At 39.8% G+C, this 12,615-nt stretch overlaps 2 protein-coding genes across 4 annotated transcripts; both read left to right on the forward strand.

Annotated features, from left to right (window-relative positions):
• The first annotated feature begins 823 nt into the window (after nt 1-823).
• LOC142951866 (upstream-binding factor 1-like protein 1) lies at nt 824-7,326 on the forward strand. Its single transcript, XM_076093718.1, has 15 exons — nt 824-1,140; nt 1,244-1,419; nt 1,553-1,630; nt 1,854-2,009; nt 2,107-2,171; nt 2,525-2,659; nt 4,279-4,420; nt 4,519-4,560; nt 4,643-4,711; nt 5,042-5,091; nt 5,210-5,399; nt 5,503-5,550; nt 5,638-5,715; nt 6,072-6,137; nt 6,221-7,326. Exons 1-15 carry the CDS (start codon nt 1,104-1,106, stop codon nt 6,266-6,268), a joined length of 1,380 nt encoding a protein of 459 aa, XP_075949833.1. The 5' UTR covers nt 824-1,103; the 3' UTR covers nt 6,269-7,326.
• Nucleotides 7,327-7,466: 140 nt separating this feature from the next.
• Nucleotides 7,467-11,046, forward strand: atxn7l3b (ataxin 7 like 3b). 3 transcript variants are annotated; one of them, XM_076093720.1, is made up of 9 exons: nt 7,467-7,631; nt 8,169-8,184; nt 8,372-8,495; nt 8,606-8,738; nt 8,962-9,133; nt 9,412-9,512; nt 9,644-9,666; nt 9,800-9,845; nt 10,079-11,046. In XM_076093720.1, exons 3-9 carry the CDS (start codon nt 8,445-8,447, stop codon nt 10,156-10,158), a joined length of 606 nt encoding a protein of 201 aa, XP_075949835.1. In that variant the 5' UTR covers nt 7,467-7,631; nt 8,169-8,184; nt 8,372-8,444; the 3' UTR covers nt 10,159-11,046. The 3 variants fall into 3 exon arrangements, with proteins under 3 accessions (XP_075949835.1, XP_075949834.1, XP_075949836.1); XM_076093719.1 differs by lacking the exon at nt 8,169-8,184; XM_076093721.1 differs by lacking the exons at nt 7,467-7,631; nt 8,169-8,184 and adding an exon at nt 8,217-8,263.
• The last annotated feature ends 1,569 nt before the right edge of the window (nt 11,047-12,615 follow it).

A 12,615-nucleotide genomic window follows, 5' to 3' on the forward strand; every position in this document is an offset into this window, starting at 1 on the left:
GATGCGAGTAAAATCTTAACTCTGAATAAAGTAATTCATAATTTATAAGGCAAGATGCCAACAAAGTGTAGATATTTTAGCAAGAATGTTAAAACTGGTAACACTGACAAGAACACCACTGTTACTCAATTCATGGAGAGGGAAATCTTGTGTGTTGTTAAGTTTATAATGTGTGTAATGTTGCTCTTCTTGTCATCTCTCAAATAATAAAACAATGACCTCCCCAAGAGCCATCAACTTAGTCATTGGGTGCTGTTTGCTTTTAATTGGCTTTAAGGAAAGCCGGGACCAATCAAATGTTCTGCCGATCTTATTTATAACTTTTTCTGTAATATTTTTATCATTGATTACTTCTCACTTTGGCAATTAATGAACAATAAGAATGGGACACCAGAGAAAACACATGTATTGCATGTAACGTTGCTATAAAATGAAATAATGCACAGTAAATTAATATACAGACAGATGTGTCCCTGGTATTTAAAGATATGTTCATATGTTCATGAGCTTTGTTATTCAGAGATATTTCAAGCTAACCTTAGAAAGTCAAGGCAATAATGAAGGTTAAAAAGTGATTTGATAAACCAAAGTATATATAGTATTAAATATAATATAATATATATTTTTTAATTATCTGTCTTATCATTATTCAGATGATTTAGTGCCATGATTCAACACTCTCCAGGTCAGTAGGGGGCGCTTTGTAACCGTAACGCTGCTCAAAAATCAACATCCGCCAATAAACACGAAGAAGAAGAAGATTACGTTCATTGGCTGGCTTTTAGGTGACGCTCGTTTCTGATTGGTTGCTCTTCAAGAAGGACCCGCCTACCAAACATGGAGGGTAACAAACCCATGTGATGAATGTGTTTCTCTGCAGCTCCATGTGGTGTTTTTGTCCCGATGAAGAACTTAACGCGAATATATATTTAGGTTAAATATCGCTAGATTTTAGTTAATTTGTTAATGAACTTAAGCATATTGATATTTTTCGATAACCAGCTAATGTACAGTTTGCGGGAGTCACGTGGATTGACCAGACGTTCTGCCCAGTTTGCATCCAGTTAACAGTAACAGAAAGACTTCCACTGGAAACACGTTGTATGGACATAATGGGTGAAAGCGGGACTGAAGAATCTGGTGGGTATACCGAAATACATCTTTCTTTTATAATGACTTATATAACACTATATAAATTACTCAAAAAACGTTCCTGTGTTTTGTTCCTGTGCTGTAACTACAGAGTGGACCAAGGAAAACCTCCAGAAGCTTCTTGCTGTGATGAAAACCAGCATCCCAGAAAATGACAGAAAGCAGGCATATACCAGCGGACTGAAAACCATGGACTGGAACAAGGTGGCTTTCCCCCCTTTCTCTCCTGAAGCATGCAAAGAAAAGTGGGGACAGATTTTGCAGAAAGTGAGTCAAAGTTTAACTCTCAACCATCATAATCAACAATCATAATCAACAAACTTAAGCAGAACTAGTTGCCCAGTAAGTTGAAGTCAGTCTCATTAGTGTTCGGTGTGATATTTCTGTTGTTCTTGCTCAGATGATGAAGACTCGGACCCTCACAGAGCTCCTCGTTGAAGCTGAAGGTGTCATTTCAAATCCTGGCAAGAACATGATGGTAAGCACAGCACAATCCAGCTTTAGAAAGCTTAATGTTGTGAATACAAAGCTGCTCTGTGCAGGTATTCATTTTAAATAGGTAATTGCTTCTATAATACAAACCTCCTGCAAAACTGTAATGACTCATAAAGAGAGAAATCTGGATGTATTGCTGAAAGGTTACCAACATGAGTTTGTCCAATAATACCACATGCTTTATTCTTTGATTAATCGTACCTCAGATCCATCCAGAGCGCCCAAAGAGACCTGCCCCTCCAAATGCCATCTTTTTAGAGGAAAATAGGGCCAAGTATCTCAAGAAGCACCCAAATATGAGCCGCCAAAAGGTATTCAAGAACCTAGTCAAGAAGTACCAGAAGCTCCCAGATGAAGAGAAGGTACACTCAGTGAAAGGCTACCACTAAAACAACACATCATTTATTGTTGCCATAGGAATAAACTTTGTAATGATCATCAACAACTGACATTTTCCAGGCTCAATATATAGAGAAATTTCAGCTTGCAACTGAGGAATACAAACGAAGGATGGAGATGTTCAGGTAGTAGATTAACACACATACCGTCCCATATGAACACGTGATGCGGGCGACTGTGGCTAAGTGGATAGCAGGGCCGTCTTTCAATCAGAGGGTCAATCCCCTGGTTCAATCCCCGGCTCCGGCTCTGCTAGTCGCATGTCGATGTGTCCTTGAGCAAGACACTTAACCCCAAAAATTGCTCCCGTAGCTGTGCCTACGGTATAGAAATGTGATAGAATCTGAATTGTAAGTCGCTTTGGATAAAAGCGTCTGCTAAATGACTGTAATGTAATGTAATGTAATGTAATGTAATGTGATTTGGCCCAGAATGCCAGTTTAAAATCCGGTGTCAAAACTAATTCTTTGTCTTTCAGTAAACAATATACAAGTCCTAAGTACAAGACCAAGCGGGAGAAGCTCTCTGCAAACACCAAAGCTGTAAGGGCTCGACCTCCCATCTTAAAGAAGGTTACTAGAGAAACAGAAGGCATGCCTCTCCAGCCTCCTTTGTAAGCCACACACACTCCACATTAGGGCTGCACAATTAATCGAATTTTAATCGCGATCCCAATTTTGGCTGCCACGATTAAATGAGCATGATCGTCAGCGATATTGACGTTTAAAATGCCTGCTCTGCTACATATCAAATCAAGCGCTTCCTCAACTAACAGTCAGCCGACCACCAGGGGGAGAACGAGATGGGAGGTGTCATGCGCGCACCCTGCAGACTCCGCTGTTAGTAGAAGAGTAGAGAGACAGACAACAGAGCAGACGGTCACGGGTGTCGTGTGAAAGCTAAATCAAATGTCAGGAGCAGAAGGCGAGGAGCTAGCCCCTCGAAAAGGATCATCATCCGTTGTCTGGAAGTTTTTTGGATTTAGGCCAAGTGATGTTAACCAAGAACAAATCATGCACAGAGTGCGTTAGAGTTGTGTCTGCGCCGCATAGCAATACAACTAACTTGTTCAGCCACCTGAAAAATCACCACAAACCACAGTACGACGAATGCATTAAGCCCAAAGCTAACGTTACCTCACTGAATCACCGTCCATGTCCAACGTCAACCCAGAAAACCATAACAGCGACCCTGCATAGCGCGACAGCGTATCCATCCACCTCCCAAAGACACGCTGAAATAACGGATGCAATCGCATTTCATTTGGCCAAAGACATGTGTCCAATAAATACTGTGAGCAACACACATATTTATTTTTAGTTAGCCCTTTATTTTGGGTAAAAATGTTATTTATATTTTGCTTCAGGTGAATAAGAACCGTATAAGTTTTATTTTGATGTAAAGACGTGTACATTAGCTGGAATGTAGCACAACATGGAAGTGAAAGCAGTGCTCTGTTGATTTAATTTTGGGTAAAAAGTGTTAATACTATTTTATTTATATTTTCCTTCTATGAGATGCACTGTGATAAAGACCAGTCTGATGCAAAGATTTGTACATTAGCCAGAATGTAGCACAACAATGGAAGTGGAAGCAGTGTTCTTGTTCATTTAAACGTGACGGTGCAATAAAAAGATGTTGTCCCTAAAATTAATGAATAATCCTGATAAATAATCGTGATCGCAATATTGATCAAAATAATCGCGACTATGATTTTGGCCATAATCGTGCAGCCCTACTCCACATTGACACTTGTTTTGCTTTGTTGTATGTTCATAAATCAGCAGCTTGCACCTCTCACTGTTTTTATCATATTTACTCTTCTTTTTTTTTTTTGTACACGAAAAACTGCCCGACTATGGCTCGGGAGACAGAGCGCTTCATCCTTTAATCCTAAGGTTGTCGGTATTATTTCTGATTCCTCGTGACTGCATCTAGAAGTGCTCTTGAGCTGAACCTCAAGTTGCTCCCGATGGGCAGGCCGGCGCATTGCGTGGCAGCTCTACCAACATCAGTGTATGAAACATAGGGATTGAGCGTATACTCAATAGTTCTTGCCAGTCATTAAGTTTGAAGAAGTCCATTGGAGAACCAGCCATACCTATTTTACTTTGCGTAAAGTGTCTTATCTTTTGGTAAATTAACACAAAACCAACTAATGCTAACAAGCAGTTAACTCACTAGTAACTGACCAACTGTTGTGTGTGTGTGTGTGTGTGTGTGTATTTTTAGAAATGGATATAGACTATACTGCAAAGAGCAGCGTACTTCCGAGAAGGGTTTGGAAGGAAATAATTGCGTATCTATGTGGGCACAAGGTTGGCGAGATATGACTGAGCAACAGAGGATCACGTTCAACACGCGCAGTGCAAAGGTAGGAAGTCAAGCTTTTGAGACAGCAACAATACATGTTTGGTTACAGTAAAAGTCTAAATGTAAAAGAATCTAAATGAAACACTTTCTCTCTTTCAGTTGAAGAGACAATACACCGTCGAGCTGAATGAATATCTCATGGTAAGTCATTTAGAAAACTACAGTTGCAGCATTGAGCTGATGCCGTCACACAGTGTGTAACAATAGTGTTCATGTTCCTCAGACTTTTGACAAGGAGAAGCAGCAGCAGATCCTAAAGGACAGCGGCGTCAAAAGACCTAAAGAGTCTCGGGTGAGAAGTATTTTCATGGTTCCTGCACAAATCTGGTAGTTAGTCCTAAGAAGGAATGTTCCGTACTTGCAGACGTGCTGTCACTTCTGTTAAAAAAAAAAGTAGAGAGAGAGGCTGTTTTAACTCTTGGTTGACTAATTTGCCAACAGATTTTGGTGGCTTTTCGTTGATTTAATTGAAAATTTGTTTGCTTTTCCATTTGTTAATTGTTTATTGTTCAGTTGTTTATTTCTTTCATTCTACCTCATACAAAGAACAGCTTATACTCAAGAGGGGATCGATTGTTGAGTTGTGCTCTCTTCACTTCAATAAAATAACTTTGGATTGCAGGGCATTAAGAGAAAAGAGAAAATTCCTGGGGAGCCCAAAATGCCATTTCAGTGAGCATGATCGCCATACATTTGTACCCTTAAGATACACAGCATTTATTCAAACAAATCAAACTCTCGGTTGTCTACCTGCAGACCAACTTGTGACTGAACATTTCTTTACTCACAGATCTGGTAGCGGAATTTTCTGCAAAAGGCAGATGCCACTTCTGAAGGAGAAAATCCCAAACTCAAGGGATCGCTTCGCCGTGGTCAACAAAATGTGGCAGGATCTCCCGACAGTGCACAAGCAATGCCACAAAAAGGAAGTACTTGAAGAGAATAGAAAATACTCCATGAAGCTTCAGAAGTGGTTTGAGGTATAAAGAATCCTCTCTTTCTAATGATTTTTATTCTAACGAGGTTTTTATTTACTCTAAAGTGAGAGGTCCTTTAAAATGTGTCACCTTTTACATTCTTCAGACGTTGCCGGCAGCAAAGCAGCGATTGTATCGGACACATAACCCCAGTGTAAGCACCTACACAATTGCAAGTACTCTTTTGTTTCTTTCTTTAAAAGCCTTTCTTTAACTTTTGATAATATGCTTATCTTTGCAGAAAATCAAATACCTTGATGTCAGCCAAATGGAGGTTTATGACATAGAAGAACCACGTGGTGCTGTCTATATACCATCAGTAAGTTGAATTGTTGGTACATGCAAAGTAATATGTTCTTCTTAACTGCCCTTTCATGATGTGACCAATGCAAAGCTCTCTGTAGGCCGTCGTATAGTGACGTTTAGAGTAAATATACTTTTTATCTGAAATTATTCATACGGTTTACTTATGATTTTTAAATACATTCACTATATGTATGCTGAATAGTATGTGGTCAACAGTAAATGGTAAGGAACTTCGTAGTTTTAGGTCAACTATCTAATTTATGTCAAAAAGGAATAATAATTGGGAATGAAATTACATAATATCTAGAATGAAGAGAACACGGGTTTAAAAGCTTTATTTTCAGTCCACATTTCTTTTACACCATGCAGGACTCAGAAGATGAAGACACTACGGACAGCAGTGAGGAAGAAAAGAACAATGCTGAGTGTGACGAGGTTAGTAACACTACAACGTGTTTTTGTGATTTTTGTATTTCATTTTGCAAAAGATGTTGTAAATATCCCCTGTTGATCTACAGGTTGAGGAGGAAGAAGACAACGATGGCATCGTTTTTAATTGGTATTAATATGGTGATGAGATGGACAGCAGATCATCACATACACACACACACACACACGCATGTCAAGTTCAGAGCAGAATTCTGGATTTGACTCAAATGTCTGGTCTTAGTGTCTGACAAGTGTCTGACTTTAATGTCACATTGTGTGGTGGCCATGTTGGCTGGAAGGTTGCTGCCAGTGCCCGAGGGCCACAGACCCCCAGGGGCCACACATGACATTGCTGTGATATGATTTATTGTAATACTGTTACTATTTGGGAAAGTGCACCACTAAAGTATCAACTGATATGATGAGGGCCTTAAAGTATTTCTAACATTAATTATTCCTTTCTTGATAAGCGATAACCAATGTGTAAGTTTGGGGTGCGGGGGCACCTTTTATATATTATTATAATGTAACGGTCAAATTACTTTTAAAAATCTGCTTCAAAATATCTCAAATTTAGAGCTTTGGCAGAAACATTACGTGTTTATGTAGGACCCTATAATGAGAAGCTTGAGAAATGCATGTATTGGTTCTTTAAAGGTGCATCCTGCTTTATTACCAAACTTTGAGGACATGAGAATGTTTTAAGACCAGCGATGTTTTGTCCTATGTTGTGCTTACATGTTCAAAGTAACACACAATAACATCTGGCTCTATTTGATAATCTGCCGTTGGAACACAGTGCACACAGATTGGGGGAGTTAAATGGTGTTTCACCGAGGAACTCATTTTTGCTCAAGGGCCCCCAGACAGATTAATCCAACCCTTACCACGACATAATACATCTGAGGTACCATATACATCAGACACTTTATTCCAACATTACTCAGCCAATTTGTCTTTTACTTTTAACAATGACAACATCTATGTCTGAAAAGATTTCAGAGAGAAATCATGACCAGGGAAAATGTACAGTCAGGTCTTAATGGGTTTACGGGGTTACCAAGGGTTTTAATTGTGTAGAACAAGAATATACTTTATCAAGCATTGTTTTCTTTTCTTTTTTATTATTGGTGAAAAACCTTGCATTTGTTCGTAAATCATGTTTAAAAAAAATCCAATAAACATGTTACATAAAGATTCGTCTTGGATTGTCTGATGTAGTGAAGTAACAATGCACAAACCAGATCAGTTTTTTTTTTTTTAAATACCATGTTTTTTTATGACTACTACAAAGCCGAACAAAGGGCCAATTTAACGCCTAAATTGCACGGGGTAACTCGCAGTCACATGCTGGCCAGCATGATAAATGCATTCACATTGGAGTCAACAGGGGGGAAAACCCGGCAGTGCTGCAAAGGAAGCGCTTGGTGGAAACTCGTGTAGCGATCGATTGCTACTGTCTGATCTCTGTGATGTAAAGATGGATGCCTGCCGAAATAGGTAAATAAACACAATTAGCAAAATACCGTGGCCGTGAGTGCGGTATTCCTCGTAGATCCAATTTAAATTGGGGTTTACAAGCGTCGTTTTGAATCATTCGGGGAGTTGAAAGGCGAACAGCCGCAGTGCAGCAGCGGTGCTGGGTTCGGGGACGAGCCTCGCTGTGTGGTCAAATGTAATTCTTCAACAGCAAAACCATTCAGCCACTTACAAATGTGTTGCATTGTTTCTATTTACTCCGCCTAGTTTGATACATTTGACACGTTTAGCTCGTAGCTGTAGCTGCGGTTGACCTGGGGGATACCGCCTCTTGTAACGTTAACCTCTTGGCACGTTCAATTCCTCCAGCCTATTCATAGCCACGCTCTTTGTTTTCCTCAGCAAGGTTTTGGCTAAGCTATGCCTTCATTTAACCTTAATGCTCGGACCAGCGAGGTGTTGCGTTTGATAACTCGGCTAACGGCACGTCTCTGTGGTTATTGAGATGTTGCAGTGCTACCACACCAACGCTGTTATTCTGTTTTGTGTTATTCGCAGGCTATAAACGTGGGAAGTAAGTCCCTGTGTGTGTGTGTGTGTGTGTGTGTGTGTGTGTGTGTGTTCAACGTGCGTGTGTGTTCAACGTGCAAGTTGTAAGTAGCTGCATCACATCACCAGGGCGTCAAACGTTGACCATTCACAGATTCACAGGATGTAATGCCGCCGTGCTGCTAAACGTGTGTGTTTCCCTCCTGCTGCAGCCCTGTTCTGGCCAATGCTTGCTGCGCTACAGCATGACCACAGCAGCGTCGGCTCATCTGGTAGTTCTGGCAAATGAAAATGGAGGAGGTTTCAATGTCCAGCCTGGACAACAGCAAGCTGGAGGTACAGTCGAGCAAGGCCACACAGTAGTCCAAGCAGCCTTGGAAATGCACATTACATCTGCAGACACAGTCTGACTTGTGTCTCTGTTTCCTCCGGCCCTTTCTTGCCAGGGCCTAGCTCAGGACATCCTGTCTGACCTGGTGGAGGATGCATGCCTGGGTCTTTGCTTCGAGGTCCACCGGGCCGTCAAGCAGGGCTATTTTTTCCTGGATGACACGGACCAAGAAAGCATGAGGGACTTTGGTGAGCTCAAAGTTGTTCTATCTCCATATTTATTAAGTTGCCAACAGTCACCTCGGGGTAAAAAAAGAAATTAGTGAATTAATTTCCCTTCCATATTTATGACACTAGATAATAAAGAAGGCCAAAGACAAAAGAACAATACATCCAGTCAATAAGCCAACAAATGTATTCTGTATTTCGACTTCCAAAGCAGAGCCGTTTATTGCTTGCTCTAAATTTCCAGAAATCGTGGACCAGCCGGGATTGGATGTGTTCGGCCAGGTGTACAACCAGTGGAAGAACAAAGAGTGTGTATGTCCCAACTGCAGCCGAAGCATTGCTGCCTCACGCTTTGCCCCGCATCTGGAGAAATGCCTGGGGATGGGACGCAACAGCAGCCGTATAGCCAACCGCAGGTATAAGAGTAAGACACCCAACCTCAGTGAAAACCAATACAAGCACATAACAAGATTGTATACTGTACTGATGTTTACCGTTTCCTTTGTTCTGTAAGCTCAGGACAATTAGTGCATGGAAATGAAGATGTTGTCGAAGTGTAATCACAATTTGTAACTGGAGACGTTATGCTCTCGTTTAATGTCTTCACATGTATGTGTTTGCAGCGAGTAATGCTGACTCATTGTGTGTGTGTGTGTGTGTGTGTCATGCCTTCTTCTTCGTCCCTCTTCTACAGAATAGTCACCGGTAACAACACCAACAACAAGTCAGAGAGCGACCAAGAGGATAATGACGACGTCAATGATAATGACTGGTCTTACGGGGCAGAGAAGAAAGGTGATGTACTGGCGCTATGTTGGACCTCTTTTTAGTGATACTGAATGTCGGTTGCCAATAATAATAATTTCTAAAAAAACAATTACTCAAATGTTTCTTTGAATCTAAAATGTAATGTCTTTCTTTTACAGCCAAGAAAAGGAAATCTGACAAGGTACTCTTATTTCCTCGAATAATATAACAATCATGTTTTATTATCCCCATCATTAATTAATTCATACAAACACATGGATTACATTTACTCATTCCTAGTTTGTCAACTCGATGTTTTTCTTATTCCACCTCAGAATCCAAACTCACCCAGAAGATCTAAGTCATTCAAGCATAAGAGCAGTAAGTGGAAATGAAGCCTTAAACTCTGTGTACTTATAACATCATCAAATACTCGTCACATTGTTATTTTAGAGTAACGAAGTGAACCCACTTGGTGTCGAATAAATTAATTCCCAAATGAGGGCTTGCATTAATCAGAGAAATTATGAAATCAAGTAAATATGTATTTAAATCACTGTAATTACCTGGTATGAGTGAATGAATGACGTCTAGTCTGCTGTTTCATCCCACAGGCATGATGGGTCCTAGACGTCGCATGGACAACCAGGAGAGTCCGCGCATGCTGATGAAAGATGAGGCCTTCCCTCAATAACACACTCGGCCACAAACACACATTCTCTTGCCATCGTGTGTGCACATACACACAAACGGGCACACAGTAACACTCAACGGGACTCAACGGACGTCCATGTTATAGGTGACATTCATGGCGTTTGCTGCTCTGCAGAAGCAGTCCAGACCTCCCACTGTATACTTGACAGATTTTCTTTTTTTTCCCACAAAATCATCGAACAAACACTCGTTTTTTTTTCTTTTGTTGTAGTAAATTTTGTCTCAGATTTTTTTTTTTTATCTTTTTTTGCTGCAGTCCAAAATAATGAATATCACCATGTACGATTTCACTGCACAGAGGTAGCTTCTGGTGTCATTCATGCAGCGGCAGCTGTGTGAAGAGTGAACGTGTGCACATACACTATGTTGTTTTAAATACAGAAAGGATTAGGCATTAGGTGTACTTCTATTTCCTCACCTTTTTAAAATTGCATTCTTTGAAAAATAATGTCAAAGACAATCATCACTAATGGTTTGTCTTTTATTTTAGCATTCGCTGCAGGCTCATAGTTCTCCAGTTGAATCACAGCACGGTGTTTGAGAGAGAAGCAACCCCTCAGTTTGTCATTCACCTGTGAAAACTTGTTAAAAAAAAAAAAAAAAAGAAGTTCAGTAAATGAACCCTTAATTCTACAAACAGGTATTTTCTGCAGACTGCAGGTTTGTTTCGTTTCATTTCATTCTCGGTGGATTTGTCGGCTTGTTTTCTAGCGTTTAAAAATGTCTTTGTATCATGTGTTTACATTGTAAAGGGTTACATATATCTTTGGTGTGATGTGATAGTGTAAATATTCCAATAGTTGAATTGCTGCTATCATGGCTCAGTTTGTTTCTTCTGTCTAGCATAATAAATGATTTGTTACCTGTCGTTATGTCTGGTGGTAACTTTGGACTGAATGGGGGGGTTTGATCATAACTCTGCTCAGGTACTTACGATTGAAGACCAAATGGCCAACAGGGGATGCTGTTGATCAAAAGAAGAGGACTAGAGATGCTTCAGTTTTTATTATTTCAATACACCTCTCTTGTGAGGCTTGTATGTTGCTTTGTGAATGTTTTTTTCCCCAGGGATTTGCTGTTGTAGATATTATTCTTAGGGAACTGAGACATGGTAAACAAAAAAAGTTCACAGTTGGAGATTTTAATCAAAGAAAAGTGTTGCGCGTCGAGTTCTCTGAACTGAAAACTGCCAGAGGAGTCAGTTATGCTGCCTTCATGTGCTCCTCCTAAACTCCGATATCTGAGCTCTTATTCGTTTGTGTGTTGGTGGTCGTTAACGCAGGCTAAAATAATGTATCTCAGATACATCATATGATGTAGACAGTGTTATATAAAGAATTTGAGGAGCGTTTGTAAATTTGGCAACCCATCCTTCAAGAGCTATGTGTGTTGAACCAGTGGTTAAATAAGTAAAATTGCCCAATATATCACCAAAAAGCAAAGATTACAGATGGTCCAAAATATGAATGCGGGTTTATTTATTGGAAAGTTGTACATTTTACACTATTAATCATATCACAACCTGACCATTCAGCTACCAAACTGTAGATACAAAAGTTAAAACCAGTGATGAAAAGTAAGGAACTACTGTACTTAAGTATAGTTTTGAGGTACTTGTGAATTTTGTGAGTATTTTTATTTTAGGATACTCTTCTACTGCACTAGATATCGGAGATAAATAACGATGTCTTTACTCCACTACATTCACGACAGCTACTTTAGTTACTTTGCAAATCATTGACATGAAACATTGTGATTCATTATTATAGTTGCGCTCCAGCGTAGTCAATAACCTATATAAAAAAGTTAGAATTATTAGTAATATGGTGTATGTTATTCTGAAATAGGCCATCCTCTATAATGAGCACTTTACCTTTTGGTACTTTAAGTATGTATTTTGATGCTAATACTGTTTCTGCCTTTCATTTAGTTGCCATGTCTTATAGAGAGAGGCCTCTAGTTATATGTATTTCATCTTACATTGTGCTCACATGGTGCATACTCCTAAATAATGTGTTTAATCAAATTACCACAAAAATCCCAGAGCCACAGGGTCCAAATTATGAATACTGGTTGGTTTCTGTGCAAGTGCTGTAGCTGTCATACATAGTCTGTTTCAGGCACTGAAGTCAATTTATTCTAATGCATTCAAGTGGTATTTTATTAACAAATACTAGTATCTGACAGTAAAGTATGTCGGGGCAGGTAGTTTTGGTGTAGAGACAAAGTGACACAATGGCAAAATGAGGGGGATGAGTGTGCATCCGTCCATACATGTTACACCTCAGGACTACACAGGCTTTAATGAATTAGGCTAAACATAATTTTAATGTGTTCACACAAAAGAAGGATAAATGTTAGAGTAGGCACGGGGAAGTAAGCAAACATTTCCGACATCCACGAAGGCAGCATTTTGCATTCTGTGCGTGCGTGTGTG

The sequence above is a fragment of the Anarhichas minor genome, unplaced genomic scaffold, assembly GCF_050575085.1.
Source record: "Anarhichas minor isolate MPS153535 unplaced genomic scaffold, ASM5057508v1 ptg000017l, whole genome shotgun sequence".
Taxonomy (NCBI): domain Eukaryota; kingdom Metazoa; phylum Chordata; class Actinopteri; order Perciformes; family Anarhichadidae; genus Anarhichas; species Anarhichas minor.

What these genes read in the sequence shown, in the direction of transcription:
- LOC142951866 (XM_076093718.1), top strand. Translation starts at nt 1,104, where the DNA reads ATGGACATAATGGGTGAAAGCGGGACTGAAGAATCTG. An exon ending in AAGCGGGACTGAAGAATCTG is followed by an intron (nt 1,141 to 1,243) that starts GTGGGTATACCG and finishes CTGTAACTACAG; the next exon opens with AGTGGACCAAGGAAAACCTC. An exon ending in ATCGGACACATAACCCCAGT is followed by an intron (nt 5,551 to 5,637) that starts GTAAGCACCTAC and finishes TTATCTTTGCAG; the next exon opens with AAAATCAAATACCTTGATGT.
- atxn7l3b (XM_076093720.1), top strand. Translation starts at nt 8,445, where the DNA reads ATGAAAATGGAGGAGGTTTCAATGTCCAGCCTGGACAACAGCAAGCTG. An exon ending in AGAAAGCATGAGGGACTTTG is followed by an intron (nt 8,739 to 8,961) that starts GTGAGCTCAAAG and finishes CTAAATTTCCAG; the next exon opens with AAATCGTGGACCAGCCGGGA. An exon ending in AGAAAAGGAAATCTGACAAG is followed by an intron (nt 9,667 to 9,799) that starts GTACTCTTATTT and finishes ATTCCACCTCAG; the next exon opens with AATCCAAACTCACCCAGAAG.